The sequence below is a fragment of the Penicillium coprophilum genome (genome assembly GCF_028826855.1).
Source record: "Penicillium coprophilum strain IBT 35676 chromosome Unknown utg000004l_segment0_segment0, whole genome shotgun sequence".
NCBI lineage: Eukaryota > Fungi > Ascomycota > Eurotiomycetes > Eurotiales > Aspergillaceae > Penicillium > Penicillium coprophilum.
In genome coordinates, this window is record NW_026622723.1 from 5,285,465 (window position 1) to 5,308,151 (window position 22,687).

At 47.5% G+C, this 22,687-nt stretch overlaps 11 protein-coding genes across 11 annotated transcripts; 6 read left to right on the forward strand and 5 right to left on the reverse strand.

Annotated features, from left to right (window-relative positions):
• Positions 1 to 1,116: 1,116 nt before the first annotated feature.
• N7500_006432 (MDM34 family protein) lies at positions 1,117 to 2,876 on the forward strand (the record flags this gene model as incomplete). Its single annotated transcript, XM_056677576.1, has 2 exons — positions 1,117 to 1,451; positions 1,529 to 2,876. The coding sequence occupies 2 exons, from the start codon at positions 1,117 to 1,119 to the stop codon at positions 2,874 to 2,876; spliced, it is 1,683 nt and encodes a 560-aa protein (XP_056532576.1).
• A 512-nt stretch (positions 2,877 to 3,388) lies between these two features.
• N7500_006433 (CCDC47 family protein) lies at positions 3,389 to 4,805 on the forward strand (the record flags this gene model as incomplete). Its single annotated transcript, XM_056677577.1, has 3 exons — positions 3,389 to 3,443; positions 3,488 to 4,367; positions 4,430 to 4,805. 3 exons carry the CDS (start codon positions 3,389 to 3,391, stop codon positions 4,803 to 4,805), a joined length of 1,311 nt encoding a protein of 436 aa, XP_056532577.1.
• Positions 4,806 to 5,203: 398 nt separating this feature from the next.
• Positions 5,204 to 6,131, forward strand: N7500_006434 (chitin deacetylase; the record flags this gene model as incomplete). The annotated part of the gene is made up of 3 exons (XM_056677578.1): positions 5,204 to 5,553; positions 5,643 to 6,007; positions 6,070 to 6,131. 3 exons carry the CDS (start codon positions 5,204 to 5,206, stop codon positions 6,129 to 6,131), a joined length of 777 nt encoding a protein of 258 aa, XP_056532578.1.
• A 310-nt stretch (positions 6,132 to 6,441) lies between these two features.
• Positions 6,442 to 7,766, reverse strand: N7500_006435 (Serine/threonine-specific protein phosphatase/bis(5-nucleosyl)-tetraphosphatase; the record flags this gene model as incomplete). The annotated part of the gene is made up of 3 exons (XM_056677579.1): positions 6,442 to 6,471; positions 6,569 to 6,721; positions 6,768 to 7,766. The coding sequence occupies 3 exons, from the start codon at positions 7,764 to 7,766 to the stop codon at positions 6,442 to 6,444; spliced, it is 1,182 nt and encodes a 393-aa protein (XP_056532579.1).
• A 588-nt stretch (positions 7,767 to 8,354) lies between these two features.
• N7500_006436 (cytochrome P450) lies at positions 8,355 to 10,083 on the reverse strand (the record flags this gene model as incomplete). Its single annotated transcript, XM_056677580.1, has 4 exons — positions 8,355 to 8,784; positions 8,844 to 8,963; positions 9,024 to 9,707; positions 9,740 to 10,083. 4 exons carry the CDS (start codon positions 10,081 to 10,083, stop codon positions 8,355 to 8,357), a joined length of 1,578 nt encoding a protein of 525 aa, XP_056532580.1.
• Positions 10,084 to 10,768: 685 nt separating this feature from the next.
• On the forward strand, positions 10,769 to 11,395 carry N7500_006437 (DUF4863 family protein; the record flags this gene model as incomplete). The annotated part of the gene is made up of 2 exons (XM_056677581.1): positions 10,769 to 10,860; positions 10,927 to 11,395. The coding sequence occupies 2 exons, from the start codon at positions 10,769 to 10,771 to the stop codon at positions 11,393 to 11,395; spliced, it is 561 nt and encodes a 186-aa protein (XP_056532581.1).
• A 173-nt stretch (positions 11,396 to 11,568) lies between these two features.
• On the reverse strand, positions 11,569 to 13,928 carry N7500_006438 (fungal specific transcription factor domain-containing protein; the record flags this gene model as incomplete). Its single annotated transcript, XM_056677582.1, has 4 exons — positions 11,569 to 12,151; positions 12,255 to 13,103; positions 13,404 to 13,639; positions 13,692 to 13,928. 4 exons carry the CDS (start codon positions 13,926 to 13,928, stop codon positions 11,569 to 11,571), a joined length of 1,905 nt encoding a protein of 634 aa, XP_056532582.1.
• Positions 13,929 to 14,780: 852 nt separating this feature from the next.
• On the reverse strand, positions 14,781 to 15,709 carry N7500_006439 (nitroreductase family protein; the record flags this gene model as incomplete). The annotated part of the gene is made up of 3 exons (XM_056677583.1): positions 14,781 to 14,986; positions 15,053 to 15,167; positions 15,254 to 15,709. The coding sequence occupies 3 exons, from the start codon at positions 15,707 to 15,709 to the stop codon at positions 14,781 to 14,783; spliced, it is 777 nt and encodes a 258-aa protein (XP_056532583.1).
• A 2,105-nt stretch (positions 15,710 to 17,814) lies between these two features.
• Positions 17,815 to 19,071, forward strand: N7500_006440 (Major facilitator superfamily domain general substrate transporter; the record flags this gene model as incomplete). The annotated part of the gene is made up of 1 exon (XM_056677584.1): positions 17,815 to 19,071. The coding sequence occupies one exon, from the start codon at positions 17,815 to 17,817 to the stop codon at positions 19,069 to 19,071; it is 1,257 nt and encodes a 418-aa protein (XP_056532584.1).
• A 706-nt stretch (positions 19,072 to 19,777) lies between these two features.
• Positions 19,778 to 20,288, reverse strand: N7500_006441 (VOC family protein; the record flags this gene model as incomplete). Its single annotated transcript, XM_056677585.1, has 3 exons — positions 19,778 to 19,873; positions 19,931 to 20,093; positions 20,152 to 20,288. The coding sequence occupies 3 exons, from the start codon at positions 20,286 to 20,288 to the stop codon at positions 19,778 to 19,780; spliced, it is 396 nt and encodes a 131-aa protein (XP_056532585.1).
• A 526-nt stretch (positions 20,289 to 20,814) lies between these two features.
• Positions 20,815 to 21,566, forward strand: N7500_006442 (uncharacterized protein; the record flags this gene model as incomplete). The annotated part of the gene is made up of 2 exons (XM_056677586.1): positions 20,815 to 21,462; positions 21,516 to 21,566. The coding sequence occupies 2 exons, from the start codon at positions 20,815 to 20,817 to the stop codon at positions 21,564 to 21,566; spliced, it is 699 nt and encodes a 232-aa protein (XP_056532586.1).
• Between the last annotated feature and the right edge of the window lie 1,121 nt (positions 21,567 to 22,687).

Consider the following 22,687-nt stretch of genomic DNA (forward strand, 5'->3'; position numbering starts at 1 on the left):
TATACACCCAGTAAATTAGTCTGGGATTTAAAACACCTGTGTCAAGGGATTAGGATGGTTCCGTTCGACAGAGTGAGTTCGAGAAAGATGATCTCGACCCGAAGTGAAGGAGTATGTTGATATTTAGCCTAATCAGGTCTAGCGCAGTGTTGCTGCGGTGAGTAGATTCTGCCTTTGGGTCTTTGGGCTTTTGTTTGTATGTTGGACTCCGTATATGGAGTACAAGATATTCCATCCTGGTGTCTATATTAGTTTGAACTTTTCCAAGACCTTGTGATGTCTTTCAAGATATGCTTGAGGGCTAAATTTGTGGAAAATGACCTTTCCAGGAAGTGCATAAGAATCGGCATTATTCTTTGATAGAAAGATATAGATGTCCACGATCAAATCACAGTTCCGAAAATGGGTGTTATCTGGACTCAATCAACAGTACATTTGGCATGGTGTACTGGGAATCTATTCTGATTTTCATTTTCATTGTTTTGATATTGAGACATGTTGGACATTCTCCGAGTCTTTCCCTTACATCTTACATGAAACGTGGGACTCCGACCTTTGAAGATCTGCACCCCCGTATGGAGTATGGAGTCCAAGGTAGCACACCTCCATGTCAGAAACACATCCCGTGTTTTCCTCCCTTTCTCCGGATTTCGGGAAAAAATAGCCATAAAATAGTTGATAGCCCAAGAGTCTAGGTGCATGCAAGTCGAAAATCCTCGAATGGTGAATGGCTCAAGGCCATCCACAGTGGACATCAGGCCGGGGCTGACCGGAAGTGGTTCCTGCAAGTCACATTGTGACGTACCGGCTATCTCTATAGTCGAAAGGAATATATACAAAGCAAAGAAAAGGAAAGGCCGTTTGAGTGATACATCCAATCAGAAAAAAAAGACAGAAAACCGAAATCCGAAAAAAAAGAAAGAAAAATGAAGTGAAAGGGAGAAGAAAAGTGAAGTCAAGTGGCCCCCGGAAGAGCACGCGCCTCGGGTTTTGCCGTTTTTCTTTGTTTTTTCATTTTCCGCCTCCCGCCTCTTCCTCTCTCTCTCTCTCCTTGACTATCTAATGTCATCTAATGTCCTCTTAATATTCTTTTAATACTCTTCTCGATGCTTGGGTATGGCGTTCAACTTCAACTGGTCGCCTTTGATGGCGGACGCGAGTTTTTACACTCGCGCCCAAGATCTGCTCACTGCCGCTCTTAATAAATCGCCAAAACCTCCAATAATCGTTGACGATATCCACGTCACTGAGTTGAACTTGGGCTCCATCCCCCCAGAACTCGAGATTTTGGAAATCGGCGACTTGGCCGAAGATCGCTTTCGTGGCATATTTAAGATGTCCTATACTGGTGACGCCTTTCTCACCTTGAAGACCCGAGTTCAGGCGAATCCACTCAATACCTTCCTCCTCACTCGACCAACCTTTGGCTCGCCAGTACCTCTTGCTGCAGCGTAAGTCTTCAGTCTCACTTATTATTTCTTCAGATCCGTCTGTTTCGATATGTTTGCTGACACTGTCACGATTATAGCACCCCGCTCACTATACCTTTACAAATCACCCTCTCCGACTTCAAACTCTCTGGATTCGTCATACTAGTTTTCTCAAAGCAAAAAGGAATTACAGTCGTGTTTCGCAATGATCCGCTTGAGTCACTCAAGGTGTCCTCGACCTTCGATTCGATCCCCTTCGTGCGCGACTTCCTACAAAAAGAAATCGAAGCCCAGCTTCGGATATTGTTCATGGACGAGCTCCCGGCCATTATTCATCGACTATCGCTCCGGTTGTGGGTGCCAGAATATCGCACAGGGGAGGAAATGAACGACGAGACCGATAACACAGCCAAGTCAAGAAGCGAAGGCCCTGGCCAAGATCCTCTAGCTAGCCCGCCTCAGGATCCCGTTGATTCCCTCGGAAATGCATTGAACGAGTCGGAAATCGCATCGCTCTCCCTCGATTCATCGGTCGAGACCCACTCCCTCTTCTCGCAAAAGAATTTACTTCGCCTCGCCGCTCTGACAGATTCACAACGTACGCTGTCTTTATTCACTCCCTCGATCCAGGAAGTCGTGTACCGAGCCTGGACCTCTCCAATCGATACCAGCGAATTCCCTTCGAGTGTGATCTCTCCACTGAGCCCGACCCTTTCGCGTACACACTCTCAGATGGGAAGCATGTCTTCCGTTCACGAAACCGCCAGCACGGTCTCAATGCAAAGTCGACCATCTATGTCTAGCCATTCATTCAGTACGAGTAACTATGGTCTGAGCCTGGGCGCTGGGCGTCATTCCAAAGCTCACTCGAGGAAACGCAAGAAGCGTGTTGTGGATTTGCGCCGCCCCAAGACCACCGATGACGCCATGAGCGTAAGCGATGAAAGTGTCGTGACCGAGTCGTCCCGACCTCCCTCCATCGTCTCCGCGCCTCTCCCTATTGTGAATGAGCCGTCAGATGACCCAGTCACACCACCCTTGTCAGCTGAAGTCGACTCCCACTTGCCGATTATTCCCGAAAGGCATTTGTCCAGCCTCTCCCGCCCAACACGTCAAGACCGGGACTTGTCATACCACCATGACACTATCCGTGGATCCAAAGCAGAGGATGTCGACGGCACCCCTCGCGCTACTGTGCGCAGTTATCCTCAGGAGAAGGCCGAGCCGGGATCGTCAAGCAATCAGCGCCCCGAGCTACCTGCGACTGTTCTCCCGTTCACCAAAGACGAAAGACTCAACAATGAAAGCGTTGATTCCGTTCTGGTTGAAAGACTGGCCGGTGAAATTGCTCGTCGGATGCGTGAGGACAAGCTTATGACAAATGCGTGCAGTGGCTTCTGGAGCCGTCAGCATGAAGACAGTCCTCCCCCTGCTTATGGGCACTGAGCTTTCAGCCTGCCCTTGTTTTTTTTTTTTTTTTTTTTACACTTGAGCAAACCTCAAGCATGACCGTTACGATTTTCTTGGCTGTTCTTTCTTGTTCTCGTCATTTCTTGGGTCTATTTTTGTTCCTCCTTTTTTTTGAGCTAGATTGAGATTTCTTTGGAGCGGGTTTGTACAAAATTGGGTTCTGTCATGGTACAGTTGGCGTTGGATTCTGTTCGGAGGTTATCATTTCTACATGATACCACACTCTCATTAGCCTTTTATCATTTTTTGTATTGATTATCTTAGGGAAGGATATGGGGGGTTACCTAGACAAGATGGGCTGGATATTGGGTTGAGAATTATATGAGTTTTCCCAAACTGTTCCAATCGTGTCGTCTAAATCTCCGATGCGGGTAGAAAAGCTGGAGACAGGCGCTAGACCCGGGAGGAACTTAGCTCCGCACCGGGCACCGGCCATCTCTCGATTCCTTCCCACTCCTTTCCCTTCCATCCATCATCCCAATTCCAATATGGCGGGCATGTTCAAAAACGTGTTTGGCTCCCAGGAGGCTAAATCCGATGATGGTATGTTAATTGATGTATCTCAATTGCTGAGCTAACTCTGGTAGACTTCGCCGATTTCGTGGAAGCTCCTAACCCGTCGCCTGCGTCCCTCCTCGCTGACACGACCTCCGTCCCAGCTGCCAACACACTGGCCGCCAAGGCTGTTCCTTACACAGCTTGGTACCGAGTATGGGAGAGGACATCCCCAAGCGACTTCAAGCAGGAGGCAATGATCATGCCTGTCATCCTCTTGATTGTCCTCTTCCACCTCTGGGGAGCCCGTAAGAACCGACGAAGGGCGAGGGACTGGGCGCAGGCCCATGCCCCTTCTCTCCGAAAGGAGTTTGCCGTCGTCGGATTTGATGGAATCGCCCGACCGGCTGCCGCCGACGGCGATGCAACCACCGTGGAGATTGCCAACCCCGAGTCGCTGCTGAAGGAGAAATCTGCCTCCGAGTTCGCCGCGTATGCCACTGGCCGCCAGAATGTTGCCTTCCTCGACGTCAACATCAAGATGCCCAAGCGATACAACCCCATCACGTTCATCATGGAGTATGTCTTCAGCTTCTTCTTTGAAAGCTGGGAGCCGCCCGTTGAGAAATACGAGGCTCTGCTGTATGCTTTTGATGGCAAGGAAAAGGATCTCGTGCCCGTCTTTGCCAAGGATTCTGCTCCCATTAAAGTGCCTAGCTCCACTTACGACGGCTTCATTTGGGCTGTTGTTCACAAGAGCCACATGCGCAAGTTCCGCAACGACCGCTACGATGCCTCCCTCACTTTCTCCAAGGATAACCCCAAGCTTCCCTCATGGGTCACCGTGATGACCGAGAGTGCCGAGATTAGCGATACCCTTCTCACCCCGGAGTTGATCCAGGCCATTGAGCAGGCCGGTAATGACTTTGAATATTTGATCGTCACAGACCAGCCCGTTGACAGACCCACCAAGTAAGTAGCCTCAGTTCGAGACTTTGACCAGATGTGTTGCTAACGAATGCGTGTGTCGCTAGGATTGACGAGACTATCCCTAAGAAGCGCATTCAGCTCGCTGCTAACCTCGCCTCCTCCGCGTCTGGCTACGCCTCCACTCTTCCTTTGTTCAACCAGTTCCTACTCTTATCCGACAAGCTGGTCGCCTCAGCCCACTTCCGTGGCGAAGTCATGCGCAAGGTTCGCAGCGTTCGCGAAGAAGAGATCAAGAAGCTGCGCCGTGTCGAGGAGGAAGAGAAGGCCGAGGAGCGCCGCATTGCCGCCGAGAAGATCAAGAAGGAAGAGCGTGAGCGCATTCTGCGTGGATTGAGTGCCGACGAGCAGCGCAAGTTCCTTGATCGTGAGGCTCAGAAGGGACAGAGACGACTGGCGAAGAAGAGCACCCGGAAGGGTTAGACGGGTGTCTTTGTTCTGGAGGATTCTTATTCTGTCTTCTCGCTCTTTTCTGTGGGAAAGATGCGCGTTGAATGTCTTATCCTACCCCTTTTGATACCTTTTTAATTTGATGTATTCATATTTATATGTGGAAGATAAAATATCTACCCCGAGCCTGGGGATGCAATCTTCAAACATTCAGCTATATTCAATGCCGATTTTATGTTCAGATCATTGAACTCTGTGTTTGATTCAAATCCCAGGAAGCAGCGAAGTAGATTCCCAGGTAGCCCTGTCGCCTCATACCTGGGCAACCTTGGAATCTCTTAACCTCATCTCACTCCAATTCAGCACCAACAATCATTCTAATTATCATTACATACCCGTGGACTCTATCCTATTTCATTCATTCAAGCGTAATGCATTTCATTGCTCTCTCAATCCCATTCCTTCTTTCAACCACAACCCTATCCCACGCCTCTCCCACGAGGAACAGTACCAAGATCAATACTACCACCGGACTCCTCCAGCCCAACGCCTCCAGCTTGCCCCTCGGAGCCATAATCACCCACTGTACCATTCCTGGCACTATCGCCCTCACTTTTGACGATGGCCCGTACATCTATACATCCCAGCTGCTAGATACTCTCGCTCAACATAGCGTAAAAGCAACCTTCTTTCTCAATGGCCATAACAGAGGAAGCATCGATGCCGCCCCCGAGATAGTGAAGCGTACATTGGCGGAAGGACACCAAGTGGGATCTCATACGTTCGTTGATACCACCCACCCGCATTCTCTTCCCCAGCCCAGCCCAGCCAGTCCAAGCACCAACACACACTAATCAAATAGCCATCCAGGTGGAACCACCCCTCTCTCGACACTCTTCCATACGAAGAAATCGTGCATCAAATGACGATTCTTGAAGAAGCCTTCGTGCGCATCCTAGGCTTCTGGCCGACATACATGCGCCCTCCGTTCCTCAGACATACCCCCGTCGTGCTCGGTGCCATGGCCGATCTTGGATACCATGTTATTGGGGCTAGTGTTGATACGAAGGACTACGAGAATGATAATCCTGACACGAATTGGATTAGCTTCGAGAAGTTCTCGAGGGAGGTTGATGCTGGTGGCACGATTGTGTTGGCGCATGATTCGCATCAGTATACGGTCGGGATGTTAGCGGATAATATGCTTGCTGACATTGAGAGGAGGGGGTTAAATGGTAGGTTTTTCTTGTGTGTTTGTCTGTGGTTATGGTTTATGGCTAACGGATTCCGCTTATAGCTGTCACTGTTGGCGAGTGTCTTGGTGATTCGTCTGAGTATTGGTATCGTGATAGGAGGTAGATTGCTAGTATTGGTGGGAGGTGTGTTTGGTCTTCTGGCTGATCTAGGGTGGTTGCTCTTTTTGGTCTTCGTGCTCGGGTCGAGGATTGTCTGTGTATAGAACCCCTAGGTTTGCTGACATTCTACGTTATCTTTCACAAAGCCGTTCTGCAGACAAAGGCAGCTCTCCAATGTAGTTCTAGGTTATCGACCTGGTCTACTCATCATATAGATACCGGCTGATCAATACAGGGTGCTAGCAATCGCGCCAGGGAAATTCCTGCATGACATGGCTGACGAAAAGGAATACAGATATCCCAATATATCCCATTTAACATGATTGGGCTGAAGATACCTCGGTCTAATGTCATTCGTCAGTAGCTGAAGGGTAGATGCTAGGACTCCCAGCATTGTTGCACACGGTCACTTAACACGAGACAAGAACACACAAGACTTACAGATCTCTCTCGCATATTGTATCGCTTAAGTTGCCTTTCACCTATGTATTTCTTTAACGCAGCCCAATCCAGGGGCTTCAACAGTTCGAAACTATAGAGGAGCTTCTTCGAGATGGACATGATAGCGCCCGAATTGTCAAACTCGCCGCAATACTAGAGAACATTAGCGATTGCTTGGCAAGTTAGGAAGTCAATTCACATTCGGAGCTGAGAAAATTGTTACTAGGGTCCGGTCCTCAGAGAATTCATATCCATTATTGACCACCATATGGGACCGGCACACCAGATCAAAACCGTGTCGGTCCAAAAAGTCTTTAATGACCTTTTTACCAAAGCAGAAGCTCACGCCACGTTCATTAGGCACCCAGTCTTCTTCCGTGTTGACTCCAATCGGATCACTCCATAGAAGATCGGTCAATAGCCCATGATCAGATATATCAGTAGGTCGAGCGATACCGCGAATATCGTCCATATGTAACAAACTAGGAGACAGTCCACCGTGAACGCAGAATATCTTGTCGGATATGATCGCTGCTATAGGAAGGCAGTTGAAAGTGTCGACGAAATGTTTCCACATCTTAACATTGCAACGCCACTTGCACTCATCGTAGAGGCTTCCTATTCTACTAACACTGGCACACTCGTGGTTGCCGCGAAGCAGGAAGACGTTCTTCGGGTACTTGAGCTTATAGCATAGCAGCAGGAGAATAGTTTCTAGCATCTGCTTCCCGTGGCCTATATAGTTTCCGAGGAAAAGATACTTTGATTCCGGTGGAAATCCGCACATTTCAAAGACTCGGATCAGATCGATGTATTGACCATGAATATCACCCACGATCTTCATGGGGGCAGGCAACTCTAATAGAACTGGCTCAGAAAGAAAGAGCCCACGAGCTGATTCGCAGATGGTGGTGATCTCGGAATTCTCTAGACACACTGTCTTGGTAGCTCTGATCGATAACGTGTCTAGGAGCCGAGAAATCATACCATCCAGGTCGATGGGTTCTAGAGCGCGAGTTGCCATGTCGAGAACTCCTGGCCTGTCCAGCGGAACGTTAGACACGGAATCAGGAATGGGGTTTGATTGGTAGTCCCTCTTGATTGGTTTGGATTCACCTACGACTTGAGAAGTTCCAGCAGGCGACCCGCCACTAAGGGGGCTGTCCGGCACAAGGTCTGCCTCGCCAGTCTGCTGCATTGAGTTCACACCCTTGAGGTCTCTGCTTCGGGCTGCTTGGCAGGGATGATGATAGCAGAGGGAGGGGTTGTTTTATTGCATTAAACCTCCCAGGGGGTATGTAGACGTGCCAAGCTACCCGGCCCAATGCGCTACCCGATTGCCAACGTACCCTCCGGGTTAAGAACCGAGCAATAAGCAAGTCTATGGAGTACAAGTCTACTAGTCTACACATATATAGGTGACAGGCCCAATAAGTTTAATCCATACATTCATCCGTTTGAAACGTACTACTTGGACTAATACCTTGTAAACACACAGCTATCAACCGATTTTTATATGAAGATACGTGGTCTAGGTCGATAAAATAGAATGTAAGTGGCCTACGAGTGGAAGAGATAGTTGGAGAGCTGGAGGTCCTGAGGGCTATAAATATGTGAAATATGTGTGTGTTTGACTCTAGCTTAACGAATTCTTCTGCTTGTGATTTGAGCTCCTTTCTTCCTATAATGTTCAATTTGCATGAACACCAAACCACACTCGGCTACTCTATGTACGATGTATAACTATACCCTGCACTCCTTGATTTCCTGCATCTGCCCCCAAATTTCATGTCGTTCTCCTACGAATTCCAATCTCGCAGTGAAACCCCTTCCGCAAGAATCCCTCCCACGTGTCAAAATTATCCTGGTAGAGCTCGAAGTCGAAGCGCCGAACTAGGCTCGCCAGCGCGAGCGTCATCTCCATCTCCGCAACATTGCGTCCCACACAGGACCGCGGTCCGTGACCAAACGGTACAAACGCCTTCTTTTGATCCGCTGTTAAACTCTCCCAGCGCTCAGGTCGGTATTGGTTGCTGTCATTACCCCAGATGCTCGCGAGGCGATGGATCGTGTAGTTAGGTACCGACAAAACGGTACCAGGTTCGAATTTGTGACCGCAAATATCCACGGCCAGACCATCAAGAGGGACAACTCGCGGGAGACCGAGGGCTGATGTGGAGTGGATACGCATGCCTTCATTCAAGCAGGACTTAAGACTGTGCAATGACGTTAGTTTGTTTTATTGCTCGCACATCGAGAGAGAAGACGGTCGTACTATGGGAGGTCCTTGACAGATTGGAAAGAAATCTCGTCAGTTGTTGAGGGGATAACGGCGTCGAGCTCGGCCTGGAGCTTTTGCAGAACACCCGGGGTTTTCAGAAGCCAATAGAAGACACTACGAATATTAGATTTTCTTGATTAGACTCGATGCAAGAGAAGAGATGGGAGAGCGCACCCCGTAAGAGTATTTGAGGTAGTATCACTGCCGGCAATGAGCTGGGTCAATGCCTCCGCGGTGAGTTCCTCTCGGCCTAAGGGTTTGCCATTCATGTCTTTGCCCTCCATTAAGCGTGCTAATATATCCACTCGCTTGTTGTCATTTGTTGCTGTTGACACAAGACGCTCGTTGACGCGCGCTATAGCGATCCCCGCAACCTGTTCCCCCGAGCGGACGCCATGTCGCAGGAACGGGTCGGGCAGGAGATGGCTGATGGTCTTCAAAAATGGCAGACATCCCAGCACAGCAAAGGCCTCGCCGCGCCTACTCAGTGCCTCGATGGCGCGCATGTATTTGGAGGGACCGCCAGGATAGTCCATGTATTCGACCATGTCTTGGCCATTCCTCAACATGCCAAACGGGGCGCCGAAGGCAAGGTCTCCGATAGTGTCGAAGGCGAGATAGGCAAACCACGGGAGACAATCAAAGCGGGCAAACTTGGTGTTTGCAGGGGCTCTCTCACATATGAGATCCCACTGGCGTAGGAGCTCGTTCAGGTTCTGGTGCATGTACTGCTCGAACTGCATGACGCTCTTGGCGGCGAATGTGTGCGAGACAATCTTGCGCTTGCGGGTGTGATCAGCGCGATTGCGGGTGCTGAAGAGACCGCGCGAAACGGCGACGAAGGCGTCGTAGAAGTCACTGAGTGGATGTTAACCGTGGAGCTCCAGGACAGACAGTCGATGCGACAGTGGACCTCTTGCCTCTTGAGAAATCCATTCCCATGACCATAGATGGCATTGATGGCCTCGACATTGGCGATGGAGACATGGTTGGGCTGGATACGGACCATATCACCATGCTTCTGGTGCGCCTTGTCGATGGTGAGATAGCGTCGACCGAATCTCGCTTCGCGTAGAAGCCAGAGTCTCGTCAAAGCAGCCCATGGCGAGGCCGCAGGAATATCCGACAAGTCTTTATTCTTGAACAAGTACGTGCTGATATAGTAGACGAGAAGAAGAGCCAGACACGCTGTTGGGATGGTGGCGAGGGGAGGCGCAGCGAAAGATAACCACATTTTGCCGTGGTGATTAATGTACTACAGAACGAAGAAGAAAGGCCGTACCTCATAAGATAGGAAGGAGAAGAGTGTAGTTGACAGTGATATGGGATGGGTGGCTTATAAGAAAATGCTCTGAGAGGGTACAGTGATATCGTGGGAGGTCAAGTCGGCCGTCGGTCGCTTTATACTACTACTTTCTCTCTATCTGTACTCCATACAGTAGACACACAAGCATGAGCAAAACTATTGGCGTGGCGGAAACTGATGAATGTTCCTATGCGTGATCGGATGTGTTCGTACATCGGATAAGAGGAAGAAAGCGAAAGAGTGGAAGGACAGTAAAGGACATGCCAGTCAGACCAATTAGGAGGCAACACGTTCGAGTCCATCGTGCTTTAGCTGGTGTCGTTGAAGCATACTATGCTAGTGAACATATTCGGACATGGTACATCGGGTTCTGCACCGGATGCTGCACCGGATGCTGCCCTGTATAGTCAACTTTGCACCAATAACAGCCCCATATTGATGATGCAAAGATTGCTGAGTGGTTTTATTTGTTTCGGGCTCTCATTTCATCTCGTTGAATAATAAGTCTTCCCATCTACGTCCGAGTTACTTCGCTACAGCGCTTGATTAGTCTGGTGTTTCTTACGCATCGCTTTTCCCATTCCCTATACATGCTTTTAAATATATCTCCAAAATGTCTATCAATATCCAAAACAAGCCAGTCCACCCCAATCAGCAACGTCTCGTCGAACTTGCGGGCGAGTTTTTCGCTGAGGTCGAAAATTTGTGAGCAGCGCGCCCCTCTTTCGTTATCCTGATTTCTCGTGTCTCCCTCTGACATTGCTTGCTCAGAACCCCTGGAAAGGACCTTGAAGCCCGCTTGAATGCTGAATATGGCCGGGGCAACCGTTATTACGACGGGTTCTGCGAGCTCATCAAGGCAGGGCTTGCCAACAATGAGGGTTGGGTAGCGACCGATGAGCTAGACGGTCCCAAGTACCGGCGTTCCAAGGTCTCTTGGCCGGGCCCCGAGAATCGCTACTTTAGCATCACGACCGTTTACATGGAAAGCGTCGATGAATATCGTGGTCAGTATCACGCTCATCCCTATGGCGAGATCAACTGCGTTGTCCAGCTCAGCCCCAACGCCGAGCTGAAGGGAATGAGCGGCTGGCAAGGCGAGGGCTGGACTAGCCCCGGCCCTGGCACGCATCACTATCCAGAAGTGAGGGGTGGTGCACTAGTAGCCTTGTTCTTCTTGCCCGCGGGAAGAATTAGCTATGAGGCTAAGCCGGGGATGCCACAGCCACTCAGTATGTAAAGCACCAAGGAATGTATAGCATTCTAATTATCTTTATAAAAATCCAAGATGATGAGCTGTTACAAGCCAGGGAAGGCCATAAAGCGGACTTACAGGCTCGTGACAAGATTACAAGGGCATTGCTGTAACCTGTTTCTTCTATTCTCTACAAGGTCGGTGTAAAATATGCTGGACTAAAGTGAGCCGGCCCAGGTGAAGTCCCAAATGGATGCATCATCTTCAAGCTGGAACAGGGATCCATGCCCGATCGATTCATTCGTAGTTGTCATTGGGAGTCCGCCCAAGTTCGAGCCAGGAGCATTCAAGATATCTTCGGAACGGACGACAGATTGCGGGAATGGTACTCCTCTGCCTGGATCAATCCCACAACAGTTACATGTTTTAGGCTGATCTGTAACTCCACCATCTGCTGCTTCCCCTTCCAAAGTGCAGCCATATCTGCCGGTGTTTTGTTCTGTAAGTTTGGGGGAAATGGAACCTGCGGCGAGTGGACCACCTCCAGAGCCGTCAGAGTCCAAGTGGAATAATCGTGGCATATAAAGAACACGAGACTGCAACTTTGTCTGGTTCTGGCACTCTGCGGCTTTTGAAAGTTTCTTCAAAATAAGGCGATACCGCCTGGCTTGCGGGCTGTTTACTGCAAAGCAAGCCAGGATGTCATCGGCTTGGCGTAGTGTTCGTGTTATCGATCTCTGGGGATCTAATTGGCCAAAATAGGCCGAGCTCAAGACGAGCACAGAGACGAAAACCCACGCACTAAAGCCATGTCAATGATGATAAATTTCCTTATGACACAAGGTTTAGGGCAAGGGATCTACATAGATTTGGGGGTGGAGAGGGGGGTCGCTTTGTGACTGACATAAAAAATGGCATGTTGTTGAACAGCATGTTGGCTGTGAGCAATTCGTGCAAAAGCTGTATAGTGTATGTAGCCGAATCAATACAAGTTGTCGCACCATGGGCGATTTCCGAGGATATATCATTATCACCGCCGTTGTTGGCGCCTCTTGCGCGTGGGTTTCTCGCAGATTCCGAGGGTGTCTTCGCCCTCAAGATAGTAATCAAGAATGGTCTGGTGAGTAGCATCATGGCGAAGTAGTACGAACAAGTGACGTGCGCATTTCGAAGATTGCGTTGTTGGATTGATTGACACAACCTGCCATGAACCGTAGGCCCGGAAGATTTGCGTAACGACTTGGGCAGCACAGAGCACTTTTCCTGTAACTCCTGGGCAAGGGACTGCAGCAAGCCTAATGACACCGTTCGTTTCGTGTACACATCGTTAATTATATGTTCCATGACGAGGAATGCACGCGCTGACTCTGTCATAGATAGGCTCTGATCATATTCATCCTCAATGGGGGTAGCAGATGGTGCTTCATCAATGTTAAAACTAGTATCAGAAGTGGAGGAGCTTCGGCCCATCATTGCAGAAAAAAACAAATCATGATAACGCAAGGTTTTCCATATCTGCGCTCTGCACGTCCTCGGAATGTTAATTCTCGGTATCATATAGTTCTCCGGGGAAAGATTCACTTGCCTCTGCCGGCGCTCATTATCGTCGTAGGGTAGATTTGCACTGGACTGGTGGTATCCGAGAGATTTCGCAGCACCAATGGCAATTCCTAGGTTCAAGGAAGCACCATTTCGCCTAGAGCATCCTAACATGAAGATACTGATTAAAACGAATGCTTGCACAGTCTCGACACTGGGATAGTTGGTCAGCTCAAGTAAAGCTATCTGCCGACCATGGTGATAGAAAGATTGTGCTCGAAGGTTGTCAAGCATATTCGAGGAGCTAATCTGTGCCCCACAGGCTATGACTAAATATAGAACCGCTGCAGAACCACTCTTTATCGGAATGAGGCCGTTAAGCCAGCGATGTAATAGACTTTCGATATAAGATCTGTCGAAAAGATCGACTATACCACATGTCTAGTTAATGGTCAGCTAGTCTTCATCCGCCCAATATTGGTGATCAAAGAAGAATTGTACAGATATAAAATACACCCGAATAAGACGTTCCAATTCTTCCGTATTCTCGGAGTTGTACGCCATCAAGTCATCAGGTGGAAGAGGCGGCAACTCCTCAATCACCGAGAGACCCGCGACATCTGCTGCAATAGAAGCGCATCCGGTCTCAGTCTCGATCAACTGTTGGATATTTTGAAGAAAAGACAGGGCTGCACAATTCCCGAGGTATACTACGCGATCACCACCGTTATCAGTTTTGAATCGGCTTTGCTTAAATACAAAAAAAAGTTATATTGAGAGACAGAAGAACAAATGTACCTACCAACTCTCCCTTTATTGTCATATAGGACATGAGATAATCCAGGTACAATAACCTCTGGTTCATTCGTAGATGCACTTTCGCCGTAGGACTGGGTACATCGTTCTGTCCCATGTGGCGGCGGTAGGGAACCTGGTGCCACAGCTGATACTTCCGTTTCCCTAATATCTTGTGGTACAGCGTCAGGAGTACGGGGCATACACTCCCGGCGGCTACGACGACGACCGAATGACTGCTCATGCGGCGAGTAAGCGCAACTTGTCGAGCGATTGCGTTTTATACACTGTTCGCAGGGGGCCAGTCCATCGCATTTCTGTTTTGTCATGCGACAGTAGACACACGCCTTGGCGGTTCGCTTGCGAAGCCTTGGATCGACTTTAGGCCGAGGCATTGGCGAGCGATGTGAATAAAAATAAATGATCTCACTTTGCAGAAGGGGAGAGCAAGAGACGAAGGTGGATAACAGCGAGCCCTGCCTAGCCCAAGTGCCCAGAGATTCGGAATTACGTAACGTGTGAGTCCTCCCACATAACCGACTGCGTACGGAATACGAAGCTGTAGTAGTCCGGCTTCAAGCCCCTTTGGGGAGGAAGGTTTGGTGTCTGAGTGTCTTAATTTGTAGCCTCTAAACCGGTCTATATACTATGTTGTAAATAATCAATTCTTTGGTTTTTTAAGTGTCAAAACTGTTGAAAATAAATCTTTTGGCCTCTATACCTATAAATGATGATATCTCTCATTGTGAGGAGATTAAAAGCTTTATTTTTGATACTTATAAGCTGTCTAAAAGCCACAGGTTATTTGTAGAAAGGCCTCTTACACAAGGTATGCTTTTTTCGCCCTTTTCTACTGTCTACCTATAGAAAGCGCGAAAACTATCTTGAAGATTTCTGAGAGAGATACCTGAAAAGACCACTGGAAAGACCCGTAAGATATCATGAGGCCGTAAAAGCTGCCGTCTACTTTCATATAGAGGTATATATAGTTATACTCAATATCAAAACTTCATTTATGACACTTGGAAACGCTAGTAGAACCGCCTGGGCAGGCTACTTTAATTATTAAGGCATATGTCATAGTATATGTCTAACCCTACAGCTTCCCGAAGATTTTGACCCTCTCCTCAACAGGCTTTTGCGCCTTCTCCCCAGCATCATCTTCAGGACTCCCAAAGACCAATTGAGCAACATTTCGCCATTCACTGGGTAGATTCCACTGTTTGGCAACACTGCCGTCAATGAGTGGGCTATAGTGCTGCAAGTTTGCACCGAAGCCGAGCGCCTCAAGGCCCGTCCAGACTGGTAACCGTTAGATCTACCAAAGCGACACACAAAAAGGATAAAAGACATATAAATTGGACATACGGAAGTACTGATGCATAGCATTGGAGTGGTCTGCCCACGGTAGGAAATTATCCTTGTATGTAGCAAATTTCTCCTGCATGGGCTTGATGTGTGCTGGGTCTTCGTAGAACAGGACCTGAGTATTGATTAGCCATGAAAAAGACTGAATATCTCGAGTCCCAAAAGGAACCCCAAACCAAAAGGTAAAAGCAAATAACATACCGTTCCATACGCTCCCTTAAAACCAAGCAACTTGGGCAAAGTCTGCTTCTCCCACATCTCTTGCGAAATTTTACCCCCCTTAACAAGACCTTCGAACGCCTCAATGGCGATATCCCACAGTCTATCATGCTGGTCATGTAGGAGCACGACTAGGCGTGTAGATTGGGTATTGAATGCACTGGGGACGTGCAGAATGGCGGCATTCACAAGTTCCTCGATTTTGGAGTCTGGGACTGGACTTTTCTTGCCGAGCTTGTAAATCGTGCGCCTGTTCTTGGCTAGATCTATGAGCGCGGACATTTTTGGCGATGAGGTTGCGGAGAATGAGCGGGCTTTTTGTCTCTGTGTTTGGGTCCGATATAGATGGGTTTGATAGGTGGATACCAGATGCTTTGAATTGGTTCTGGATAGTGCGCGGGTGATGGTGTATAGGGGGGATTGCAGGCGGGTTGTCATTGTGGGAGCTTCGATGAGTTGGATAAGTAGCTTTTGTGGGGATCAGTCGATTATATATGCTGACCTGAAGCCTTCCCAGGGCTTGCTTATCACTCGATTGATAATCTGTCCACCGGTAGCTAGGGGCAGTTTTGGCCGATGTAATCGCGGAATTGCGGAAATAACTACATAGTAATTGATCAGCAGTTCAATCAGTTTCAACAATTATTAAATTATTAACGCATTATGGCACAAATTTAAACTCTTGGGTATTTGAAGCTTTCTACCTACACATAGCCTATAGGTATCAAAGATAGGGCTGAATTTGGGCTAAATTCCTAGTTCAATATCGTCCCAGATATTACAATTCAATCAAAAGCACCAGGTCTTATTTTCTAGGTGACTAGAGACTTCACTTATGTTAGCATGGACACATAAGATGTAGAGATTGCAAAACACAAGGTAAGATTGGCACACTCAGAGACCCGTCTTGAAACATAAAGGTATCAAATTTCACCATGAAAAGTATGTCACAGATAGAAGTATCATCATCGTGTGCCTTTTTATTTTGTACTTTTTTCTTTTTCTCAATTTTTTGGAAAAAAAAAAAGACTGAAAAAAGATGTGAGGAATTGACAAAATAGAAGTGCGCGTACCTGAGCTATTTGGTCCTCAGGAACGGGAACCATCACGGAACAATTATCCTAAATTGTGTTTGATAGTTTGATATTGATATGAAGACAATTGGTTCCCCAAAACTGCGTGTAGGTGAGCAAATAAGATCCGATTATAATCATTCGCATCATCGTCGAAATTTCATCTTTTAAACCGTCCCATATAAAAGGAGATATCCTAAAGACGACTTGGGTAAAGCAGAGGCATTTCTTGGGATTCGGCGAGATTTGCACATCTCACTGAAAGTTGCTGGGATTGTGATTCATCCCTTCAGATACTTTATAAGGACCATTTGTTTACGCGAGAGGGCAGTGGCCCTATCTGTCCAGGACTGATCCACGATGTCGTCATTGATATTGAGATTTACATTCCGCATGAAATAATAGGCGGAGTGAAACCCACCAGCCTTTTGTGGAGAATATTTGATATTCGCTAATAGTTCAGGAAGAAAGGTGAGCTTTTGTAATTCTTTAGTTTTGTGACTCTAGCACATAGTACAGTCAGGCTAGAGTATATCCAAAAGATGTTGACATTGTACAATATTGAAAGTCGCAGAAGACGTTTGCTCTGGATTGTCCAGTGAACGATCAAGATATAACCGCGAAGCCAAGTCAATGTAGCAGAATTTGAGTCGATGGAGAGACAACAGGCCCATAACATAAGCTGGTGTCTACGACACATGGGCAGTTTAAACATAGCAACTACAAGGAAATCATAGCAGGTAGATAAAATGATGCGCTGAAGGCCCTTCTTTTGTAGTCATTAGTTTGCCGATGGTGATCAATAACCACCAACTTAATGACTTACGCAAGAGTTTCACAAGAATCTCTGTAATGAAATGATCGATAATCACTTTCGGGAAATGATTATAGACAGCAACGTTAATAACACTGCGAGAAGTACTCGAGTCCCATTCAATTCAATCAATTGCACTGCTCAATTGAGATGGTCAAGAATGCTGTCAATTTCGTCTGAAAAGTCTCGAGGCTGACGGATCTGAATACTTCAATGTCAATCTATTCTGTCGGGCCCAGCTCACCACTCGCCACACCGGGGAGATGTTCAAATGCAAGGCCAGGCATATGAGTCGAAGAAAGTACCAAAGGGAGTGCTAGACAGTGGGACTGGGTAAATAAAATACCGCAGCTGCTTGGCATGTAAAATGGAGATCTGAAAGGATCTTGAAATGCCTAAATGTCTAAATTATCGGACCTTGAAATCTCACTGAAATTATCAGTATGCTTCTGGCTTTTAAAAAGAAGCGTGGGTATAGCGGGTATAGCGGGTAAAACGGGTTGTCGCAATTGCTTCTTATAGATGTGACACTTTTGAGTCATTTCAAGGGTGCATTTCCCCCAAACACTCCAGTGGAACACATAGAGTCTCAATCATCCCAAATTAACCTTGTTCCCACATCGGATGGTTCATGTCGCATTGCACGTCAAACCACCATGACAGAGAAGAATGAAGATCTCGAGTCATCACACAACCGACAGCCTTTCCTCATTGAACCCCCGCCCGACGGAGGAGCAAAAGCATGGACGCAAGCTATGATGGGCCACCTCGTGGCGTTCAACACTTGGGGGTACATTGCCAGCTTTGGCGTGTTCCAGGCCTACTACCAATCGACGCTTGGCGTTTCACCATCCGCGATATCGTGGGTTGGATCCGTCCAGATTTTCCTCATTTTCTTTATCGGGACGTTCTCCGGCCGGGCCCTGGATGCGGGCTTCTTTCGCCCAGTCTTTTATGCAGGGATCCTCTTGCAGCTTCTCGGAGTGTTCATGACTTCGCTATCGACGCGCTATTGGCACCTCTTTCTCGCTCAGGGAATATGCACAGGCCTAGGTAGTGGTCTGCAGTTCTGCCCTGTGATGGGACTGGTCGCTACCTATTTCTCCGAACGGAGAGTGTTTGCCTTGGCGTTCTGCCTGGTTGGAAGTGGGACTGGAGGTATGCTGCTTCCCGGCTTGGTGAAGGCTCTCATGCCGACAATCGGATTTGGTTGGACGGTTAGGGTGTTAGGATTTGTCATGTTCGCTACGAGTATCCCTGTCATGCTTCTGTTACAGACTCGACTACCCCCACGTAGAGCTGGTCCTTTCATCGAATGGGCAGCGTTCAGGGAACCGACCTACGTACTTTTCTGCCTAGGCATGTTCCTGAATTTCTGGGGGTTATATTTCGCCTTCTACTACATTGGTGCATTTGGCCGCAGTGTTCTCGGTCTAAGCTACTCGGAGTCGACCAATTTGATCATTGTTACCAATGGAGCAGGAATCGTCGGTCGCCTCATCCCTGCCTATTTGGCCGATTCCAAGTTTGGACCCCTCAACACCATCATTCCACTGACCCTAGGTGCTAGCTTGATGATGTTTTGCTGGACTGCTGTTCATTCGACCGCAGGCTTGTACGTCTTTGCTGTACTCTATGGCATATTTTCCAATGGTGTGCAGGGTCTCTGGCCATCGACTCTCTCTAGTCTTACACCCGATCTAAGCAAAACCGGAGTCCGCATTGGCATGGGCTTCACGGTAGTGAGCTTTGCCTGCCTGACTGGTCCACCCCTTGGCGGAGCTCTCATTGCTAGGGCCGACGGCTATATTGGAGCGCAGATCTGGGGTGGTTTGACCTTCCTTCTGGGCGCGTTGGTGCTGATAGCTGCTCGTTTGATGAAAACTGGATCAACGATGAAGGCTAAGATATGATACAGTTGCCTGTATCGATTCAAAAAGGTCTGACACTCTGTTATTTGTAAACAAAGTTTCTTGTCTCTCCGGAAATGACTTGATTTTCAAGACTTCTGGTTTACCCAAACAAATTGTGACCCAAAGACATACCTAGCCAAGGTCTTAGCAGATGATCAAGTAGATCTGATAAACTGCATGATATGACTTTGGGATTTTATCTTCTAGCCAGTAGTATCCATGGATATTCAACACCGTCAATTATGATAAGTCAACGCTGTATTACATGGGCGATAGTGAATAGTGTGGGTGAGTGGCGACGGGTGCAATCGATTAACTTGCCAGAATAAAACAATCCAAGACACCACGAAAGGCCAAAGCGAGTAAATATCACGCCTCCGAGACGCAAGAAGAATTAGATGATACTTGAGACAATGGGATTCGTCCAATGTGCGGTGAGAGTATTGTAAATATCATTGTTGATTTCTTCGGCAAGGGAGCAGGACAAGTACCGTGCATATATATATATATATATATATATCTTTGAGGTGAGTCTAATCGAAACTTGCCCTAACCTCCTCATAGAAGGATGATAGGAAAGAATACGTTCCACAGTGGAAGATGATATCTGAGAATATTGGTCCCAGATTGGTTCATCAAACATAGTTCGACACTCTGCAGCCAGTAATTAGTCGAGTTGGTATTTCAAGAGACAAGGAACATGATCTCACTCAATAAGATTTCCATCGGGATCTCTCACGTATACGCTGCGAATTTTCCCAACAGCCCCAGTTCTTTCTACAACCTTGGCGCCTTCCAGAACCTGTAGACATCAGTCTCTTTTTAAACCTGATATACAAAAAAAACTGGGTGGTCATACCTCCATCCTGGCATCTTGAAATACCTTCAAGACCTCTTCCACATTCTCGTCTGTCAAAAAGCATAAATCGGCACTTCCTGGCATCACGTCGTGGGCCTTGGGTTCAAATTCCTTGCCCGATTGGTGAAGATTTATCTTCTGAGATCCAAAGATGAGGGCATGTCTATTACAGTCAATAGCTTTTTTCAACACTAAGATTATGAGGGGGGAAGAGAGCATACCTCTGAATGGATTGGTTAGCTGGTGTGAAGATCTCGTGGCGCATGCCCAGGTAGGTTGTATAGAATGCGATAGTCTGGGGAATATTGCGGACTGTTAGGACCAGATGGTCTAGCGATTTGACAGCGAATCTCCCCATTGTGTAACTAAATGACCTGTATGAAGAGTGATGATATTCGGTTGCCTAACGGTGCTCATCCCCTGCCTAAGTGGAGGGTGCATGACTCATCATATATTGGCTCCCGAGGTCTACTACTGGCCAATGCATCCGAGGTTGTTTTCTCTTGTATATATTGTACATATTTGGGATTGCAGATGTGACATTCGTTGTATTTCCCTAAATATTAAGGACATTTGCATTCCGAGAGGGGTTTGAGAGGTGGCTGAGCTCATACTATCAATCACACACAATTCGAGACAGGATGCAGCCACAAGCACATTATCTCACTTACCCCGCTGAAAGTCGTGAGATAGCTTCATGTATAATCCTTGGCATGGTGTGGCTCAGCACTGAGTGAGATCATCAAGTATTGGATGATATAAATGCCGCAACAAGGATATGTAATGCAAGATACACTCATGCAAGCTATCCCTGGAGGTATAAAGAGTCACCCCACCATAGGCCCAGCGCATATGCGACGAATAGACAGCTCATACCAACAGCCATGTCCTACACCTACTATTCCAACGCCCGGGTATCGCAAACATACACCTCCAAGCCCCGCAAGACCCTCCGATCACCAAATCGCGACATCGCCTTCCGCAATCAATACATAGCACGCTCAAAGACCACCCTCGTGCTCAGACCATTCGGCAATCCCCACTCTGCCGTTGCATATAAAATCACTGAAGAGGATGGCACGCCACAGTTCACGGTGACTGGTCGCAAATACACTGACCGCTCATGTCGGGAATTTCGCGATCATTCGGGTCTGCCGCTCTTCGAGCTGCATCGAAAATTATCATGGACAAATAGTTGGTCGGTTAGCTTACCCGGATGTGATGTTGCAACAATAGCAACGGGTGCTCCGCGGTGGACATTGGGGAAGACTTCCTCTGGGAATTTTGATCTTTCATTCGAGAATGCGGCTGCATTTGAGGGGAAACGCATGGATGAGAAAACGCTTACTTTGCATATCGAACGACACGGAAATGCGCTGGCGCTTTTTGATATCGTCGATGGAGATAGAAAGGTTGCCGAAGTTCGGGAGAGCATTCATCATAATGAGAAATTGGCTTTGATGAGAGGCTCAAGGCAGGGATATCGGCCCGCTATGGACGTCATTATAATGCCCGGAGTTGATATTTCGTTGGTAAGTATTCGAGTTTGCAGGGTCTTGGATGTGTACAGACTAACATTTTACAGGTTGCGACCATTGCTGTCATTGTATCCGACTGGGTTTTCGGTTCAAGTTAATTGGGTTCTTCGTTCTTCGTTGTTTTGAGCATAAATCAAGCATGTCAAGCAAATGCCAAGGTGTTTCCAATTCTTGTCTTAGGCTTGGCAGGTATCTGAGGCGCTGATCTCTATCAAGTTAATCTGACCCCGAGATTCTAGCACGTTGTGTTGATTTGTTGTGCAAACCAGATCATACGTGCCGCATACTATACAAAAGTGCATCCCCTTCCCGTGGATCTTCATGCTATTATAGTGTCCGTTACACATTTATCCTATACCCACTATCTATCATGTTTGTTGACAAGCTGCATATACATTGAGTCCTTCTTGAATAAGAAATGCTTTAAAGACCACTACCTAGCCCTCAAACCCTACCTCTCATCACCATGTTCATCCTGATAGTTGCCACTATGACAATGACAAGTTATCTACACTATGAACCGACACCATAGTCAGTTGACATGACTCCTCCCAATAGGTTGATTATCCAATGATAATTTCACATGCTGATCCGGTTTTTAGGATGTTTGCACTGCTCTACGAATATGGCTCTGCATTCTTCTATCACATCCCACCGGGGAGAAGTAGCGGGGGAGAAGTAGATACATATCCTCGTCCAGTCAGCACACCAGCAAAGTCTAAGAAGCATGCTTTGCTGACTCCAAGCTATCATTTGCTAAGAGATCGAGCGCTGACATCGACTTCCTTTGTCGCCCACACTTCTAGCTTTAATTTCTTCAATGACAAAATATATCTCAGCCATACACCTCGAAGTCCCCCCCCGCCGTAGGCCTACCTCAACACGCGTACAGTATAAACAGCTGTATCTTGTTTACTCTCGCCCGGAAAATTGTCTCCATATATTGCCAAGGCCTGTCAGATTGCGAGTATGCGGCCGGCGTAAAGTCGGGTTTAAGTTCACTCCCGGGAGATTCGCCGGATGGGTTGAAAATAATTTGGCCTTTCCCATACAATGAATCTAGTCCTGTCTTGAAGGGAGGGCTGTCAAAATTATCGTTTGTTGGAAGATCTTCGGTCTGTCTGCTTCATCTGATACCTGAGCTCCATCTATCTCGTAGATAGGAATATGTTGAATGCTAGGGTTATCTCCTTAGAATCTCAGGTCTTATATACCTAGT